Here is a 20,514-nt window from a genome sequence, read left to right as displayed (position 1 = left end):
CAAAGCTGATCTTATCTTATGTAAATTACTAGGGATCTCAGGTGTTCTAACTGACCTAATCAAAGCAAAATTCACACCCTTGAAGAACTCATGCCTCTTGATCTCAACAGAACCCTTCAAGCTCCAAATTCTCTTTTTGGGATTCTTCAGCAAGAGCTTGCTTATGAGGTCTTGTCTCAAAAATAAAAACATAATCATTGTCTGAACACACTGTTAAACACTGAAAAAAAAAACCATAACATATATATGTCTAAATATTTGCTCAATACATCACATACTCTAAATATCCAGGAGAATGGTCCACTAAAGCAACCAAAATATGTCCAAATAACCCTTCAAAAACCGTCACCGAAGGAGCTCTTACGTGTCCTCATCCTCAGACTCACCCTCATCCTCATTTGGATTGTTACCTGCCCAATCAGAATGTTTTCAATACGTTTTATAAGATATCTTATAAAAAATTAAAAGACAACAAAGAAGAAAATGAAAATACTAGAGTTGATGGACAACTTTTAACATTTTCTTGAATTAGATATAAATCTAACATGAATTGACATTTAAAGTCATATAATTACAATTGATTGAAAAATAAAGGCAACTTTGAGTAGGCTTACCAAAAAATGTTCAGAATAGTATGACGATATTACATTAGAAGTGGTTTATTTCCGTTAGTCTTTTACTTCCATTAGAATTAGCATTTGAATGTTAGAGATAATATGTTATCATATTAAAAGTGGTTTATTCTAGTTAGTCTCTTAAAAGTGGTCTAATTTCTTAATAATTACATTTCCAGAATAGTATAATTCTGTACACATCTACCAGTACCATTAGGATTCTTCAATGCTATTAATCCAGCTGAACAGCACATAACCACCAACATCCAACTTCCAATATCCAGCAGCATCAAACAAAATCAACAACACATAACCACCAAGCTCCTAGACCTTCAAGAGTGTTCCTTCAATCATGAGATCCCTGCAAGAATTTAAAACATTTGACTCTTAAAAAAATATAAATCAATAAGAACAAAACATGTTGAGAAATTACATTAAGAATAAAACTTAATTACACTTAAACATGACACTTGTTGCACTAATTTTTGTGTATACCTGAATAATTACACTATCTTGAGTGAGAATTATATGACCATGCTGATCATCAGTTACCGAAGGCAATGATATTTAAAAATATCATTTAAGGAGAAGTTTCAAATTTTAAAGAATGATTAAAAAAAAAAAAAAAAAAAAAGAACCAGAAGCTTACTGTAACCTACCCAAATTAAGTTATTCGTCAATGTTATTAATAAGGCCAAATTAAATTTCTGGCAAGTAGTAAGCAGAAACTGGTCATGTCAAGTCAATTCAAAGTTCACACTAAAATTCTAGACTTCTAAGCCTCAAATGAACTGCAACTTCGTCTTTCATGGCATTCAAAGAAAGTAAAATTCTGGTCCACTAGACTACCATTTTGCAGGGAAGGAAAAGTGTTAAAGGACAACTAATTAGATAAGCGACCACAAACAATGATGAACTGGAAACCACTCCTAGAAGAGCAGAATTCAACCTACCAGCAAAAAGCATTTAATGAGAGTTAGGCAACAAAATGCATTGGTGACAACACATGTTTAAGGACCGAAATTAAACAGTTAATTAACACATAAAAAAATTAAGTAAAAAAACAGATAACAAAATAGGAATAGTAATACACAAAAATAGTCCAAAAGTCATGGACATAAATATTACCTTAATGACTTGCGGCAAATATGTTTGTACCTTACAGACTAACTCTGTAAAGTTTAGAACATCAAATTTGTCATAAACGTTGAAGAACTAGAAATCTTTCACACAGATTTTAGAAAAAAATCTTGTAATGTTTTATCTGCCTGATTAGTAGTCAACAAGTCGATCAAAATGGTTGCCGTGGTCGCATTTGCCTGGAAACCCTTGTCAACCATCATTTGGATATATTTCACTACCCATGAAGTTGCATTATGATGCAAGAAGCCATGGATGATTGTGTTATATGTGAAATGGTTAGGTTGACAACCAAATTCCTCCATTTTCTCAAATAGCTCCCTCGCTTCATTTAGTAGTCCCTCTTTGCAAAGCCCTTTGATCATTATAGTATAAGTCTGAACATTAGCTTGAAAGCCTTTGGTAGGAAGAGTATTAAAGAGTTCTCTTGCAGTTGTAAGTTTCCCAGCATTGCACATACCATCAATCAAGATGTTGTAAATCACAATATTAAGGTCTAACTTTTTGTCTTCCATTGCTTGAAACAATGCCATTGCCTCTGGAAAGTGTAGATTCTTAAATAGGCCATCCAACAAAATAGCATAAGTTTGGACATTGGGATGTTGGCCACAACCTTGCATCTCCTGGAGCAGCTCTAGTGCAATCTTAGGTCTCCCAACTCGGCAAAACCCGCCAATAAGAGTGGTGTAAGTGACAACATTGGGAATCATGCCATTGATAGTCATTTCACGAAAAAGACTCATTGCGTCATCAATTCTCTTATCTTTACAATATCCATGGATTAATATGTTATAGCTAACAACAGAAGGCGAACAACCCTTTCGAACCATCGTATTAAATACTTTGACAGCTTCATCCATTCTATTTTGCAAACAATAACCATCAATCAAAGAATTGTACGTGATTGTATCAGGCTCTACGCCTGTTTGAATCATCACATTAAAAACTTTATTTGCTTCTTTCAACATCCCCTCTTTACCATGCGTGTCCACCATGAATGTATGCAAATCTGGCATGATTTTCCTATCCACCATCTCATTCCATAGTTTAGTTACTTCCTTCCACCGACCAAAATTACATAGGCCCTGAATTAAAGAACTGTAAGTGAAAACATTTGGCTGAATTCCTTTACTCACCATTTCAGAGAAAAATGTCAAAGCCTCAATTACCAATCTGTCCTTACATAAACTATCAATGATTATATTATACTTCACTACATCAAGTTCAAGATTTCCTTCTTGCATCTTCCTAAGCAACCCAATAGCTTCATTGGTCTTACCTATTTTACACAAACAATTCATTACTGTTCCGTAGGTAACTGTATTTGGTTTATAGCCTATATTCTCCATTTTGTTAACCAACTTCACAGCTTCAACAATTTTACTCTGAAGACAAAGCCCCTTGACAAGAGTGTTTAGAATTATATAGTCTGGTTGAAAACCAAGCTTCAAAATTCTTGCTAAAATAGAGAAGCCGAAATCCACCCGGTTCAAATGGCAGAAGCAATTAATCAAAACACTCAGAATATAATCATTGGGAGCAATTCCTGACAGTTCCATTTCTTTAATCAAAGTAATAACAGTTGAGTGATGCTTCATTCTTGCGATTGCACCCAGCAATTGATTAAAATCCACGATGGAAGGCAAAGGGTGCATGTGAAGCATTCTATCAAACACACCTAATGCTTCATCAAGATTCCTAAAGCTCCGAGATCTGCATTGATCTCTCACAGTTTTCAAGAACTGATTGGGGCTTTCCACAATATCTCTACCATTATTGGTAGTTTTAGCAGAAGTGGAACTAAAACTACGACAATAACAATAAAAATTAAGAGCATGGAAAGAAACCCTAACATGAGAATAATGATTGAAGAAGAAAGCAAGAGAGTTTGTAGACTTAGCAGTGGTACCCATTTCCGGAGGAAGAAGATGTAGTGGGAAGAGAAAGAAGCAGAAGAAGGAGATGTGATGACGGCTGAAGAGAAATGGCCGTCGATTTCCGCTTGCACAATCTCCCGAGACTTTCTGAAGATTGGGAGGGTCTGGGTTTTTGTCTCTTCCTTTTGTCTCTTCTCTTTCTCTCTCTTGTATGGTAAAAAATAAAAATGCCTACAAATTGATCACGGGATTCCACGACGTTGTTTCTGTCAGCTTACCGAGTTGTTGAAACGATGGCCCCTCAAAATGTCTCTATGAATTTGGATGATGTTTCTAATTCTAACCATGCAAATCACACGTGTCACCACCCTTGATATTGTGATTTTTTATTTACACCTCAAAAGGACAATTTTGCCCTTCTGGATCAAACGATTGAAATTACAAAAACTGAATAGAAAAGGGCTCTTGTTTTTTGTATGCATTATAAGAAAACGGTCGTTTAATTAGTAAAACTGTTTCATATTTGATTTGCTGCAATTTTCTCATTTTTAGATGCTTACGGTCATAATCTTTTACAAAACTTTTGAGTTTTGTGTTTTGTTTTCCTTTTAATCTATTTTTTGAGATTTTTTTTTTTTTTTTTAATTTTAAAAAAAGCAGCTTTCGAAATGCAATTTACTGATATTACTTCTAAACAATAAGATTTTGAGAGTAGGGTTTGATTTTCGAGAAATAGTAAGGGTGCTAAATCTTTTACTAACATAGGTTTATTAAATTGATATGTAGCTTATTCATTGAAGAAAAATAAAATAATTAATTAAGAGAAATGTAACAAGTACCAATGAATGAGTTATATATCAATTTAATAAGTATCTGTTAGTAAAAAATTTAGTACCTCTAGAATTTCTCTTGATTTTCATTTCGAACATTTGTGTTGCGATTCTTTATGCAAAAACTATTCAAAATGAGGGATCGGATATGCTTCATCCCTTTGTTTTTATCTTAACTTTGGTAACAAAGCTGATCTTATGTAAACCACTAGGGACCTCATGTGTTTTAACTGACCTAATCAAAGTAAAATTCACACCCTTGAAGAACTCATGCGTCTTGATCTCAACAGAATCATTCAAGCTCCAAATTCTCCTTTTGGGAATTCTTCATCAAGAGCTTGCTTATGAGGTCTTGAACTTTAAGTTAACCATCTCTTCAAATTCTTTGTTGCTGCCAACACCAATATTTGAAAATACTAGCCGCTGTTTAAGGATGTTGATGAGGGTTTGCTTATTGTTTTCGCCTCTGAAAGGTGTCCTGCTGTACAACATTTCATACAAGAACAACCCTAAAGCCCACCAATCGACTGCACTGAAAATGTATGGATTGGACATCATGGGATTTTCCTGCTCATGTGCATGAAGACACAAACATTACTAGATTTTCATCTGGTAAGCTAAACTTGACAGTCTTCAAAGGTTAGATTCTCTCTTGGTACGTTACATCTTGCATGACCTTTACAAAGTTCTGTAAAGCTTTTAATGCCCAACACAACAAGAAGAAAAAGAAGCCAAGGCAAAATGCCTTGGATATTGTGTTATATGTGATATAGGTGGACAACCACTTTCCTCCATTTTCTCAAATTGCTCCCTCACTTCATTTAGTTAAGTAGACCTCTTTGCAAGGCCCTTTGATCATTGTATTGTAAGTTGGAATATTCGGTTGCAAACCTCTAGTAGGAAGACTACTAAACATTTCTCTTGCTGTTGTTAATTTCCCAGCATTACATATACCGTCAATCAAGATGTTGAAAATCACAATATTAAGGTCTAACTTTTTGTCTTCCATTTCTTGAAACAGTGTCATTACCTCTGGAAAGTGAAATTTTTTACACAGCCCACCTAACAAAATAGCCCTAGTTTGGAGATTTGGAGGTTGGCCACAACTTTGCATTGCATGGAGTAACTCTGATGCAATTTTAGGTATCCAAACTTGGCAAAACCCAAACAATTCAAGTTATATAATGCACTCCAAACAATATAAAAACATAATCATTGTCTGAATACACTATTAAACACTGAAAAAAAAAAAAAAAAATATGTCAAAATATTTGCTCAACACATCACATACTCTAAATATCCAGGAGAATGGTCCACTAAAGCAACCAAAATATGTACAAACAACCCTTCAAAAACCATCACTGAAGGAGCTCTTACGTGTCCTCATCCTCTGACTCACCTTCATCCTCATTTGGATTGTTACCTGCCCAATCAGAATGTTTTCAATACGTTTTATAAGATATCTTATAAATAAGTAAATGAAAATACTGGAGTTGATGGACAACTTTTAACATTTTCTTGAATCAGACATAAATCTAACATGTATTGACATTTAAAGTCATATAATTACAATTGATTGAAAAATAAAGGCAACTTTGAGTTGGCTTACCAAAAAATGTTCAGAATAGTATGACTTGGAGATATTACATTAGAAGTGGTTTATTCCCGTTAGTCTTTTACTTCCATTAGAATTAGGATTTGAATGTTAGAGATAATATATTATCATATTAAAAGTGGTTTATTCTAGTTAGTCTTTTAAAAGTGGTTTTAATAATAACATCTCCAGAATAGTATAATTTTGTACACATCTACCAGTACCATTAGGATTCTTCAATGCTATTAATAAGGCCAAAGTAAATTTATGGCGACCAGTAAACAGCAACTAGAAAGTAGTCTTTTTCTTCTTTTTTTTCCTCCTTATTTCCCTTTCTGATCAACCATAAAGCAATTCACGTTTCAAAGTTCACACTCTTGGATCTATTTCTTGACTCCATGCGAGAATTCAATTACCAAGAAATGCAGTTTAGAGATCAAAGAAGCTGAACTTCTAATTATATAAGCTCACTGCTCACCTAACATTTCAAATTGCAGGTTAATTGCTTGGAATGCCACATTCACAATTACCACTTACATTTCTACGTGTCATATGGACATGAAGAAAGGAGGCCTAGGATTCCTCGATTTATCAAATCAAAATCTATCTTTCTTATTACTTTTCCATCCCACAAGACGTAGGAATGTAACAGCTGCTGCAGATTGCAGAAAGTATGGACAAGTCTTGGTTTGGATGTGGATGGTTCAAGCTTGTTGGTATGCAGTCTTAATCCAATATTCTCTTTGTGTGAAAGTGACACACCGGTAATCATTTCATTATATTTCTTTTTTTTTTTTAATAAGTAAAAATGGAAACCCGGAAGATAACCATCAAATATGCCACCCTTATGTATTATATTTCTAAATTCTCTAATGTGGATAAAGTCAATACAATCATGTCAAGTCAATTCAAATTTCACGCTAAAATTCTAGACTTCTAAGACTCGAATGAACTGCAACTTCAGCTTTCATGACATACAAAGAAAGAAAAATTATAGTCCACCGGACTACAATTTAGCAGGAAGTGTTGAAGGACAACTAATTAGATAAGTGACCAACAAACAAGAGGTTAAAAATGATGAACTGGAAAACAGCAGAATTCCACCAGCCAGCAAAAAGCATTTAATAAGAGTTTTTCAGCTGGGGCCTTTACGAGATAGGGGCTTGAGGAAGCTAAACCCGTGCTGACGAATAACCAACCCCCTTAATTCGTCAAGTAAATAGGGAAGGTATAGGTTTGCTACGAATGACCCAGTATCGAATACAGGTAATTTAGGCAACAAAATGTATTGGTGACAACACATGTTTAAGGACCGAAACTAAACAGTTAATTAACACAAACAAATTAACTAAAAAAACATTAAAAAAGTTACAACAAAAGAGGAATAGTAATTAAGACACAACATTAGTCCAAATGTCATGGAGAGAAATATTACCTTAATGACTTGCAGCTTTACTGCCTTAAAGATTGACTATGTAACGGTTAGAATATCAAATTTGTCCTGCAAGTTGAAGAACTAGAAATCTTTCACACAGATTTTAGAAAAAAAATCTTGTAATGTTTTATCTGCCTGATTAGTAGTCAACAAGTTGATCAAAATGGTTATTGTGGTCGCATTTGCCAAGAAACCCTTGTTAACCATAATTTGGAGATATTTCACTTCCCATGATATCTCATTATGTTGCAATAAGCCTTGGATGATTGTGTTATATGTGATATGGTCAGGTTGACAATCATTTTCTTCCATTTTCTCAAATAGCTCCCTTGCTTCATTTAGTAGTCCCTCTTTGCCAAGCCCTTTGATCATTATAGTATAAGTCCAAACATCAGCTTGCAAACCTTTGGTAGGAAGAGCATTAAAAAGTTCTCTTGCAGCCGTAATTTTTCCAACATTACACATACCATCAATCAAGACGTTGTAAACCACAATATCAAGGTCCAACTTTTTGTCTTCCATCTCATGAAACAATGCAATTGCTTCTGGAAAGTGATGATTCTTATAGAGGCCATCTACCAAAATAGCATAAGTTTGGAGATTAGGATGTTGACCACAACCTTGCATCTTATGGAGTAGCTCTTGTGCAGTCTTAGGTCTCCCAACTTGCAAAAACCCGCCAATAAGAGTGTTGTAAGTGACAAAATCGGGAATCATGCCATTGTTAGTCATTTCACGGAAAAGACTCATTGCCTCATCAATTCTCTTATCTTTACAATATCCACTGATCAATATGTTATAGCTAACAACAGAAGAGGAACAACCCTTTCGAACCATCTTATCAAATGTTTTGACTGCTTCATCTATTCTATTTTGCAAACAGTAACCATCAATCAAAGAACCGTAAGTGAAAACGTTTGGCTGAATTCCTTTACTCACCATTTCAGAGAAAAATGTCAAAGCCTCAGTTACTAATCTGTCCTTCCACAAACTATCAATGATTGTACTATACAACACTACATTAAGATCAAGATTTCTTTCTTTCATCATTCTAAGCAACCCAATAGCTTCATTGGTCTTACCTATTTTATACAAACAATTCATAACCGTTCCATAGGTAACTGTATTAGGTTTGTAGCCTATGTTCTCCATTTTGTTAACCAACTTCACAGCTTCAACAATTTTACCCTGAAGACAGAACCCCTTGACAAGAGTACTAAGAATTACGCAATTTGGTTGAAAACCAAGTTTCAAAATTCTTGCCAAAATAGAGAAACCGAAATCCACTCGGTTCAAATGGCAGAAGCAATTAATCAAAACACTTAGAATATAGTCATCAGGAGCAATTCTTGCCGTATAAGAACCCAGACCCTCCCATCTTCTATCAAACAGACCATTAAGAAAAAAGGTCGTTTAATTTGTAAAGCTTTTTCGTATTTTTGAGTGATGTTATGTTTTGCCGTCGTTTCCTTTTCTTTTTCTTTTTTTAACTAATTTCTCTTTCTTGGTCAATTATTTCGATTACAATTAACATTTTCTCAATTATTTAATACGTATTTCTATTTCAAAAACTCTTTGAACTTTTTTTTTTCTCCTATGCCTAATTTTAGGAATTTTATTTTATTTTTATTTTTTAAAAAAAATAAACAGTTCAATCTCATTCATTGATAAACGAGCATAAAACTCAAACAACACAGATCAAAGCTCTGAAACAACCATAGCCGAAGTTATGAGGTTACAAGCATCAAAGATGACGTATTATATTCCAGACTCATACAAAATTCACTAACTTATGACTAATTTTCAAATTCAACAGCAGTTCTGTGACAAACAAACTCAAACTAATGCATAGGTAGCTCTTATTTCTCGGCTCTTATTCCTTGGCATTGAGGGCAGAGAACCCCAAGCAAAAACTCATCATTCTCGATCCGAAAGTCAGGATAACGCTTACATCCACAACCCAAAGGTCTGGACCAAATCAACTATTTCGAAGGGCATCAGGTGGGCAGATCGAGAGGGAGGACCGAACATTATTACAAGCAAAACAAAACCGATACAAGGAAACAAAACAAGACAGAAAGAACAAAAAAAGGAAAGCCATACAAAGTTACAGGGAAATAACCAAAAAAAAAAGAAAAAAAAAAGAGGATGACAGCAGCCGAAAAAGTAGAGCTAACTGCGCGCTCGCCGGAAACCGAAAACGGAAGGGGGCGTTGGAAGCTCATCGCAGTGGGGGGCGCAAGAAAAAGGCCCAGCAGAGGACGGTGGGCGGCAGAGCAGGCGCGGAGGAGATTGGCGGCGCACTCAAACGGAAGGAGAAGTTTGAGTGAAACCCCATGAGCATCACCCACAAATAGTACCTAAACAAACAGAAACAGAAAGAAACAAACACAAATTCTAGCAAAAACAAGAAAATGAGATAACACAGGAAAATAAAACAAAGAAACAAGAAACCAAAAATAGAAACCATGTTAGGGAGGAAGGTTGCCAGGAGAAAATGGCCGGAAAGTGAAGAACTCGGAAAGAGCCGAAGAGGATAGGCGGAGGGGTGAGCGTTGACGTGGGTTCGGTAAGGGCAGTAGATCGGGCAAAGAACGGCCGATCCAAAAGCTTAGAGCAAAAAAAGGAAACCAAAGGAGGGTGAAGAAACGGAGAGAAAGGGAAATGAAAAAATCGTCCAAAGAGCTAGGGGCATCAGGTAAATATGCTAACTCGCTAAGAGAAAGGGAGCGATGGGAGGGGAGGGGGGAGGCAGAAGAGGGAGAAGGGAGGAGGGTCGGAGGGGGAGAAAAAAAGGTTCTCCCCCTCCGACGATGCTCTTTGCTAGATTTTAGGAATTTTCTTGTTAACTGTAAACTGTTTAGAATTTACAACACCAAAATAGATTTGGATAACTGTAAAAAAATAAAATAATAAAATAAGGGAAGAAGAAAGATTCTCACTAAAAAAATGCAAACACACCGTCACTTCCAGTTTTTTTTCTTTTGTTCTTTTTCTCTTTTTTCACTAACATTCGGAAACATTAATTCACGAGTCAATATATTTTAAACGACTCAATAATAAAATATAAAATCAGAAAGTTACAATGAGTTTTATATATATATTTGAATTATAGATATGAATGAAAATGGTGTAAATTAGAGAGATACCATAAATCACACAAAAACCCAAACAAACCAGTTGTACCAAAATCCCTCTCTTCCACGATTGACAGGTTGTACCAAACACCCAAACAAACCAGGTGCGCCAACCCATTTCTAAAGAGATAAAGTAGAGAGAGAAAATGCGTGAAACTTCTCCAGAAAGAAGGTGGCTTTGGGCAGTGGCTTTAGGAGGATTTCAGCCGCGGTGTTGGATTGAGGAGGTGGTGGGTTTCTTACGGCTAGATCTGTGGCCGGGTCTCTTCGGCCGCGGTTCTTATGACTAGTTTTTTTATTTTTTATTTTTCTTTTATTTTTTAAGAATAAGATTCAGTATTTTCATGTTTATTGTATTTTGTGGTTTTAAATGATGTATCAATATCTTATTGGAAGCTATAAAAAAGAAGTATTATAGCTCATCCTAATAGTAAGGACTCTCAACAAAAAATGAGCTGCCATACATTAATTATTATGGTCAAACTATCACTATGGTCAAAGAATTTGTTCAATAATTTTTTTTTTTTTTTTTTTTTTTTAAAAAAAGACAATACACAAAATCGGAAAAGTAGATTGAGTTTTATATACTAATCATGATCCATATAATCAATTGAATTTATAGATAGCAAATTGGGGAAATTGCATAATCCTTTTTATTTATTGTAGATTAATGCATCACCCCTTTCCTTCGATATCCTGCCTTTCCACACTTTTCAAGAACTTCCCTCTCGCATTGATCGACAAAAGAGTTACCAAGTCCAGCAATGCAATCGCGGTAGACAACCATGTAGCAATACTCTCTCACTCTCATCACTGTGTCTCTAATGGCTTCTCCAACCTCCATGGATGCCAGCACCAAACCCATCATGCTCATCATACACAGCAATGCCCGAAACTTGCTTCTTGAACCCATTTTCTTGTTTTTGTTTTTGTTTTTGTTTTTTATTACCTTAAATGATTCGAGTTTAATTATGTTTTTTTATATTCAGATGGAACAGTTGAAGTAGTAATTGTTTTTTGGATTTGGGGTGCGGAGAAAAATGCGAACAAGTCACTCTCTTTTAATTAAAACTCGTGTTAAATAATAATAATAATAACAAGACTTATAACAATTACCTGATCAACAAAAAACACAATCACATCTAATATCTATAAAAACATCAACATGGGTATGAATCCACTTTATTAAATTGAGATTTTTCTTTAAAGTATGTGATCTTTACATGCATTTTTAATATGATTAACAAGGTATGCGGTTCGAACTTTCATTTTAAAAATACATATGAGAATTACGTATTTTAAAAACATATGTCAATTTAATAGACTGGGTTGAAAAAATATATTGTCCTTAAATTATGAATTATAAATCCAAAACAAAATGAAACCACATCAAAAAAGAAAGGAACAACACAAAAATGCATGTAAGAATTACATACTTTACGGATATATATTAGTTTAATAAACTAAGTATGACGAATTTCTTTTACCCAATTTAAATAAAAACTTTGTGCAATTTGAATTTGGCTTTGGACAGCAAAATTTGCTTTGAAAAGCAGAACATATATATATGTCCAGTGGCAATCTTGTGGCCCCTATGAGCACTCATTCAAGCTTCTCACACTTCTCATAATGCTTGGAACCTTGTTTGGTTGTGGGCCATAATGCATTTTTGGTGGGTCTAAGTAGCTCTATTCTTATAGGGAGGAGACGGAAGGAGCCAAACAGTGAGAGATTATGATGATCGGGATCTTTTTGGCAGTAGGCTGGACTTCACTTCTAACGGGCGGTGAAAGAAAGAGGTTTACACCCGGTTGTATTTTTGTTGGCTTTGAGGGAATATTTACATTTTTTTTTTGGTAGTTTAAACTTTAAAGGGCAGTAGTTTGGGGCATTGACAAGGGTGTACAACCAATTGCAGTTGCGATTATTTTCATTAGTTATTAACTAATAGCCGTTTTTCATAAATTGTTTAAAAACCCAATTTCTTTCTAAGTCTTTTTTTACGCATACCGGTTTGGTTTTGGCCCACGACCAAGCCCACTAGACATGTCATATATTATTATAGGCCGAGTTTGGTAAATGGCAGTCAAGGTTTTTTTTTTAATTAATTATTTTTTTTTTCATGACAAGGCAATAGAGCTCAATATAAACCTCAGCAAAATGCTTTGCAAACATAAAACTTGTACTAAAAGTTAATATAAAGTGAAGAGTCCTGCTATGCAGCTGCCAAAAGGCAGCCTAGCGTGGGACATATATTAAAAAATAATAATAATAAAAAATTTTGTCATTTTTTTTTTGTTAGTTAAATTTCTATAAGTTAATATTTAATTTTTAATACCTCAAAACTTGTTTTTGGATTCAAAACTAAAATCTAAGGGTAGAAGGTTAACCCTTTAGGGATTGTATCACCAAAAATGGATTCTATCATCCTAAATTTGATGCTAATGCCTCTAATTTGATGTTAATACCTCAAATTTAAATTTTCCTTTAATATCTCTCTTCTTCAATTAAAAAAAAAAAGAAAAAAAAGAGCAAAATATTTGACATTGTTTTAAAAAAAATTTGACCACGTAAGACTTTGGCAGACACTGGGATGACACCAGGCTGCCGAAAGTCTCTACTTTAAAGTGAAAGAGAATACATTTTAGTTAGAATATGGTGTAAAAACTTTACCGACAGCCCATAAGAAGATGATGCATTAGCTAAAAAACAAAAAAACTAAATACAATAAACATGAAAATAACATATCTTATGAACAAAAAAAAAAAAAAAACCTAACACAACAAAGAGACACCGCCTCCTTCACTTCCACCGAAATCTGCCCAAAGCCACCGCCCAATGCAATCGGATCTTGATCCGTTGTTGATGCGATTTGAGTAGGCATAGGGTCGCATGCTTGAGCAGCTTCAATGTTGCATTCATCGGAAAGAGTGGCACCTCGTCATCCTACGCATTCGTTGAAGACATCCAGGTAGCAATTCTTGCAGTCATCATCTCGACCACCATGGATCCAATCATGCTCATCATCAAAACCAATGCCACAATCTTGCCTGAACCCATTTTTTTCTTAGTTAAATGGGCATAATTTGTCAATTAATTGCAAGAAATTAATTAATGAGAAGTAATTAATTTAAATGGTGGAAGCTTATATTTTTATATCCATTCGTGAAGGATGGATGTAACAGCTGAAGTCATTGTTTTTGTGGGTTTGCGGTGCAAAAACTAATGCGGGTGGATGAGCCACTCCTTTAATTACAGTTCGTGTTTAATAATAATAAGTTAAACACACTTATAATAAGTATTGTTTTCTTGAAAGTTTCGCATGTAAATTTCATATATACAACTTTAAGAGGGAGTTAGGAAACATATTTAGTTTTAAGCAAACAAAATATTTCTCAGCCATCCATATTACTAGCACCATCATACCATTGTTGATGAAAAAGAAAAACAAATATTTCATTCTTTAAAGTTAGCGCCGATGTATATATCTTTAACATTGATAACATCAAAGAATTAAGTGTTCTTGTATAAAACAATATTTGTCAACAAATCTTAATAAAAAATAAAACTTGATTGTTTAACTGATGTGGGTGGACGAAACCATCTTTGTCAACTAGTTTGTCGGTTGTAAAGCTGCCACACGTATGCAGTTTGAAGAGTGGGATTTCCCCGGAGAGATTATTTCGGCTGAAATCGCTGGAGGCAAGAGAAGTATAGCATGGCTGCCCGTTGGCCTTACCTCCTTCACTTCCTCGTCCTCACTGGAGGTCAGAGAGGCTGTAACCCAAGGCAACAGAGACGGCCTGAGATCTGCAACCAAACCACGGCAAAAAACAGGCCGGAGAGGGCTGGGTCACGCCATACCCACAGCTGGGTCTGGCCGGCCGCGACCAAACCAAACAGTAGAGAGAGAAAGAGAGACTCAAAATGGTGTAGAAATGGTTTTCCTTTGGACTCAACATTCTGGGACGTGAATGTAGGATTGAAGAAATGGGTTTCCTCCGGGATTATTCCTCCTATGACCCTGCTGCTCACAAGGAGTTGGGCTCGTTTTCTCTCCAGACTCTCTTGCTCGAACACACACCTTCAGCTGGGAGAAGACCTGTAATGTTTTGAAAAGATATGGGAAATTGCCGGAGAATCCACTAATGGAACCGTCTGAGTTGCAGGTTCCATGGGAAGCGATTTCAGTCCCCTTCTTTGTTCTCCCATAAACGAAGAGATTGACCTGTGAGGGTATTTTGGCCATGTTTACTTTGAGATAAACATTTCCATCCAAAATAACTGCAAAAATAAATGGAAGTGTTGTTTCGCTAAGGTGTGATACTTCGTGGGGGTTTTATGTCAATGCGTGGATAGTTCAAAGGGTTAAGTATATTTTTCCCATATATATATATATATAACTAACCATTAAGAACCCCAAACTCCAAATGAACAATATTCTTCAATAGCTATGCATCAACAAAATGTTTAAATAAATTTTTCGTTGATGAAGCATCAACCGAAAAACTAGCAGCTTCATCAACCAAAAAACTGGCAGCATCTAACTTGTAAAATCCAGTTGAACAGCACATAACCACCAACATCCAACTTCCAATATCCAGCAGCATCAAACAAAATCAACAACACATAACCACCAAGCTCCTACACCTTCAAGAGTGTTCCTTCAATCATGAGATCCTGCAAGAATTTAAAACATTTGACTCTTAAAAATATATAAATCAGTAAGAACAAAACATGTTGAGAAATTACATTAAGAATAAAACACGGTGAGTAATTACACTTAAACATGACACTTGTTGCACTAATTTTTGTGTATATCTAAATAATTACACTATCTTGGGTGAGAATTATATGACCATGCTGACCATCAGTTACCGAAAGAAATGATATTTAAAAATATCATTTTAGGAGAAGTGTCAGATTTTGAAGAATGATTAAAAAAAAAAAAAAAGAAGGGAACCAGAAGCTTACTATAACCTACGCAAATTGAGTTATTCATCAATGTTATTAATAAGGCCAAATTAAATTTCTGGCAAGTAGTAAGCAGCAACTGGCCACGTCAAGTCAATTCAAAGTTCACACAAAAATTCTAGACTTCTAAGCCTCAAATGAACTGCAACTTCGTTTTTCATGGCATTCAAAGAAGAAAATTCTAGTCCACTGGACTACCATTTTGGAGGAAAGGAAAAGTGTTTAAGGACAACTAATTAGATAAGCGAACAACAAACAATGATGAACTGGAAACCACTCCTAGAAGAGCAGAATTCAACCTACCAGCATAATGCATTTAATAAGAGTTAGGCAACAAAATGTATTTGTGACAACACGTGTTTAAGGACCGAAATTAAACAGTTAATTAACACATAAACAAATTAACTAAAAAAATAGATAACAAAATAGGAATAGTAATACACAACAATAGTCCAAAAGTCATGGAGAGAAATATTGCCTTAATGACTTGCGGCAAATATGTTTGTACCTTACAGATTAACTCTGTAAAGTTTAGAATATCAAATTTGTCATGAACGTTGAAGAACTAGAAATCTTTCACACAGATTTTAGAAAAAAATCTTGTAATGTTTGATCTGCCTGATTAGTAGTCAACAAATCGATTAAAATGGTTGCCGTGGTCGCATTTGCCTGGAAACCCTTGTCAACCATCATTTGGATATATTTCACTACCCATGAAGTCTCATTATGTTGCAAGAAGCCTTGGATGATTGTGTTATATGTGATATGGTTAGGTTGACAACCATTTTCTTCCATTTTCTCAAATAGCTCCCTCGCTTCATTTAGTAGTCCCTCTTTGCAAAGCCCTTTGATCATTATAGTATAAGTCCGAACATTAGCTTGAAAGCCTTTGGTAGGAAGAGTATTAAAGAGTTCTCTTGCAGTAGAAAGTTTCCCAACATTACACATACCATTAATCAAGACGTTATAAATAACAATATCAAGGTCTAACTTTTTGTCTTCCATCTCTTGAAACAATGCCATTGCCACTGGAAAGTATAGATTCTTACACAAACCATCTAACAAAATAGCATAAGTTTGGACATCGGGATGTTGGCCACAGCCTCGCATCTCATGTAGTAGCTCTAGTGACTTCTGAAGTCTCCCAACTCGGCAAAACCCGCCAATAAGGGTGTTGTAAGTGACAACATTAGGAATCATGCCATTGTTAGTCATTTCACGGAAGAGATTCACTGCCTCATCAATTCTTCTATTTTTACAATATCCGTGGATTAATATGTTATAACTAACAACAGTAGGGGAACAACCCTTCTCAACCACCATATTAAATGCATTCAAAGCTTCATCCATTCTATTTTGCAAACAATAAGAGTCAATCAAAGAATTGTACGTGACTACATCAGGCTCTATGCCTCTCTGAATCATCACATCAAAAACTTCCTCAGCCTCTATCAACTTCCCCTCTTTGCCAAGTGTGCCCACCAATATGTTGAACGTAAGCACATTTGGCATGATTTTCCTTTCCACCATCTCATTCCATAGTTTAGTTGCCTCCTTCCACCGACCGAAATTGCATAGGCCTTGAATTAAAGAATTGTAAGTGAAAAGGTCTGGCTTAATTCCTCTATTTGTCATTTCAGAGAAAAATTTCAAAGCTTTAGTTACCAATCTATCCTTACATAAACTATCAATGATTGTGCTATACAACACTACATTAAGTTCAAGATTTCTTTCTTCCATCTTTCTAAACAACCCAATAGCTTCATTTGTCTTACCTATTTTACACAAACAATTCATTATTGTTCCGTAGGTAACTATATTAGGTTTGAAGCTTATCTTCTCCATTTTGTTAACCAATTTCACAGCTTCAACAATTTTACCCTGAATACAGAGCCCTTTGACAAGAGTAGTTAGAATTATAGAGTCTGGTTCAAAACCAAGTTTCAAAATTCTTGCTAAGATAGAGAAGCCAAAATCCACCCGGTTCAAATGGCAGAAGCAATTAATCAAAATGCCCGAAGTATAATCATCGGGAGCAATTCCTGACTGTTCCATTTCTTTAAACAGAGAAATCACGGTTGAGTGATGCTTCATTCTTGTAATTGCAGTCAGCAATTGATTAAAATCCACAATGGAAGGCAAAGGGTGCATGTGAAGCATTCTATCAAACACGCCCAAGGCATCATCAAGATTCCAAAAGCTACAAGATCTGCATCTATCTCTCACAGATTTCAAGAATTGATTGGGGCTTTCCACAATATCTCTACCACTATTGGTAGTTTTAGCAGAAGTGGAACTAAAACTACGACAATAATAATAAAAATTAAGAGTATGAAAAGAAACCCTAAGATGAGAATAATGATTGAAGAAGAAAGCAAGAGAATTTGTAGACTTAGCAGTGGTACCCATTTCCGGAGGAAGAAGATGTAGTGGGAAGAGAAAGAAGCAGAAGAAGCAGATCTGATGACGACTTAAGCGAAATGGCCGTCGATTTCCGATTTCACAGTCTCCCAAGACGTTCTAAAGATGGGAGTGTGTGGGTTCTTAACTTCTTATACGGCATACCGAATTACAAAGCCATACACCTTGTAAAAGGACAGTATTGCCCTTATGGATCTAACGAGTGCAATGAGAACAATGAGGGAAAAAGAAAAAAAAAAAAATATATATATATATATATATATATATATATATATATATTATTTTTGACTTTTTGCCTTTCTCGCTTCCTGTCTTTCCATCTCTTATAACAAACGGACCATTAAGAAAAAAGGTCGTTTAATTTGTAAAGCTTTTTCGTATTTTTGAGTGATGATTTCTCTTTCTTGCTCAATTATTTCTTGGTAAAAAATAAAAAAATAATAAAAAAAGAGAACAAGAAAGATTCTCACTAAAAAACATGCAAACACACGTCGCTTCAATTTTTTTATTTTATTTTTTTCTTTTTCAGTATCACACAGCAACATTAATTCACGAATCAATATATTTTAAAAGACTCGATAATAAAACATAAAATCAGAAAGCTACAATGAGTTTTATTTACTTTTATATATATATATGAATGAAATGGTGTAAATTTGAGAGATACCATAAACCACACAAAAAAACCCAAAAACCCAGGTTGTAGCAAACACTCAAACAAACCAGGTGCGCTGACCCATTTCTAAAGAGATAAAAGTAGAGAGAGAAAATGCACGAAACTTCACCCAAAAGGCAATGGCTTTGGGCTGTGGCTTTGGGAGGATTTTGGCTGCCGCATTGAACTAAGGAGGTGGTGGGCTTCTTAGGGCTAGATCTGTGGGTCTCTTCAGCGGCAATTTTTACGACTAGTTTTTATTTTTTTTATAAGAATAAGATTCAGTGCTTTCATGTTTATTATATTTTGTGGTTTTAGATGATGTGTCAACATCTTATTGTAAGCTATAAAAATGAAGTATTACAACCTATCCTAATTGTAAGGACTCTCAACAAAAAATGAATTGACATACAATGATTATTATGTGATTGAAAGAATACATCTAACTTCATCGTTTCCCTTAATTGTTGTCATCAAGCTAGGCTATGACCTGATTATTAGGGCCGGTCACAAATTGGGAGTGGAAGTGCATGAAAAGATATAGGGAAAATAACTCCCAAAAGCCTAACTTCCATAAGCAAGCAGCCAAGGGACATTTGCAACCTCTCATCCCTTGTAGTGGCCCTTTGCAGCAACGTAAGAGCTTATGGTCCATATTAGATTTTACACATCTAACGGTATATATATTGTTTGACTTGTTGCGTCATTTAAATTGTTTAAATGATGTGACATCATGTATACAGTTAGATGCTGTAAAATTTAATCTGAACAAAAAAAAAAAAAAAAAAAAATTGTTCCTCTTAATTTCAAGTGAAAATAGAGAAAACCCAATTCCCCTTAAACCGGCCATTGAGAAGTATCCGAACCACCCTTAAAATGGACATTGGGGTAGTCAAACTATCATTGTGGCCAAATAATTTGTTCAACCATTTTTTTTTAAAAAAAAAAAAAAAAAAAAAAAATCAGAAAAAGAAAATACACAAAATGGGAAAAGTAGATTGAGTTTTATATACTAATCAAGATCATTATAATCAATTAAGTTTATAGATAGCAAATTGGGGAAATTGCATAATCCTTTTTATTTATTGAAGATTAATGCATCACCCCTTTCCTTCGATATCCTGGCTTTCCACACTTTTCAAGAACTTCCCTTTCGCATTGATCGACAAAAGAGCTACCAAGTCCAGCAATGCAATCGCGGTAGACAACCATGTAGCAATACTCGCTCACTCTCATCACTCTGTCTCTAATGGCTTCTCCAACCTCCATGGATGCCAGCACCAAACCCATCGTGCTCATTATAAACAGCAATGCCCCAAACTTGCTTCTTGAACCCATTTTCTTGTTTTTTGTTTATTAATTACCTTAAATGATTCGAGTCTAATTATGTTTTTTTATATTGGGATGGAACAGTTGTAGTAGTAATTGTTTTTGTGGATTTATGGTGCAGAGAAAAATGCCAAGAAGTCACTCTCTTTTAATTAAAACTCGTGTTAAATAATAATAATAAATCACACACTTATAACAATTACCTGATAAACAAAAAACACATTCACATCTAATATCTATAAAAACATCAATGTGTATGAATCTACTTTATTAAATTGACATTTTTCTTTAAAGTATGTGATCTTTACATGCATTTTTAATATGATTAACAAAGTACGCAATTTGAATGTACATTTTAAAAATACATGTGAGAATTACGTGTTTTAAGAACATATGTCAATTTAATAGATTGGATTGAAGAAAAAAAACGTTGTCCTTAAATTATGAATTATAAAAATCCAAAAACAAAATGAAACCACTAATCGGTTATGAAAAGACATCAAATGAA

General features: G+C 34.8%; 3 protein-coding genes across 4 annotated transcripts; all 3 read right to left on the bottom strand.

Annotated features, from left to right (window-relative positions):
- Nucleotides 1–181: 181 nt before the first annotated feature.
- LOC132190114 (putative pentatricopeptide repeat-containing protein At1g12700, mitochondrial) lies at nt 182–3,812 on the bottom strand. Of its 2 annotated transcripts, none has more exons than XR_009441091.1 (3): nt 3,664–3,812; nt 826–975; nt 182–410 (listed from the first exon to the last, which is right to left on the bottom strand). XR_009441091.1 is itself a non-coding variant. In XM_059605004.1 (3 exons), exon 1 carries the CDS (start codon nt 3,416–3,418, stop codon nt 1,841–1,843), a length of 1,578 nt encoding a protein of 525 aa, XP_059460987.1. In that variant the 5' UTR covers nt 3,419–3,657; the 3' UTR covers nt 182–410; nt 826–975; nt 1,743–1,840. The 2 variants fall into 2 exon arrangements, 1 of the variants encoding a protein (XP_059460987.1); XM_059605004.1 differs by lacking the exon at nt 3,664–3,812 and adding an exon at nt 1,743–3,657.
- Nucleotides 3,813–5,708: 1,896 nt separating this feature from the next.
- LOC132190115 (pentatricopeptide repeat-containing protein At3g22470, mitochondrial-like) lies at nt 5,709–8,476 on the bottom strand. The gene is made up of 2 exons (XM_059605005.1): nt 7,491–8,476; nt 5,709–5,884 (listed from the first exon to the last, which is right to left on the bottom strand). Exon 1 carries the CDS (start codon nt 8,430–8,432, stop codon nt 7,572–7,574), a length of 861 nt encoding a protein of 286 aa, XP_059460988.1. The 5' UTR covers nt 8,433–8,476; the 3' UTR covers nt 5,709–5,884; nt 7,491–7,571.
- A 7,602-nt stretch (nt 8,477–16,078) lies between these two features.
- LOC132189515 (putative pentatricopeptide repeat-containing protein At1g12700, mitochondrial) lies at nt 16,079–18,010 on the bottom strand. Its single transcript, XM_059604256.1, has one exon. It carries the CDS (start codon nt 18,008–18,010, stop codon nt 16,178–16,180), a length of 1,833 nt encoding a protein of 610 aa, XP_059460239.1. The 3' UTR covers nt 16,079–16,177.
- Nucleotides 18,011–20,514: the final 2,504 nt, after the last annotated feature.

The sequence above is a fragment of the Corylus avellana genome, chromosome ca8 (assembly GCF_901000735.1).
Source record: "Corylus avellana chromosome ca8, CavTom2PMs-1.0".
Taxonomy (NCBI): Eukaryota; Viridiplantae; Streptophyta; class Magnoliopsida; order Fagales; family Betulaceae; genus Corylus; species Corylus avellana.
This window is presented reverse-complemented; position numbering and strand designations above follow the sequence as displayed.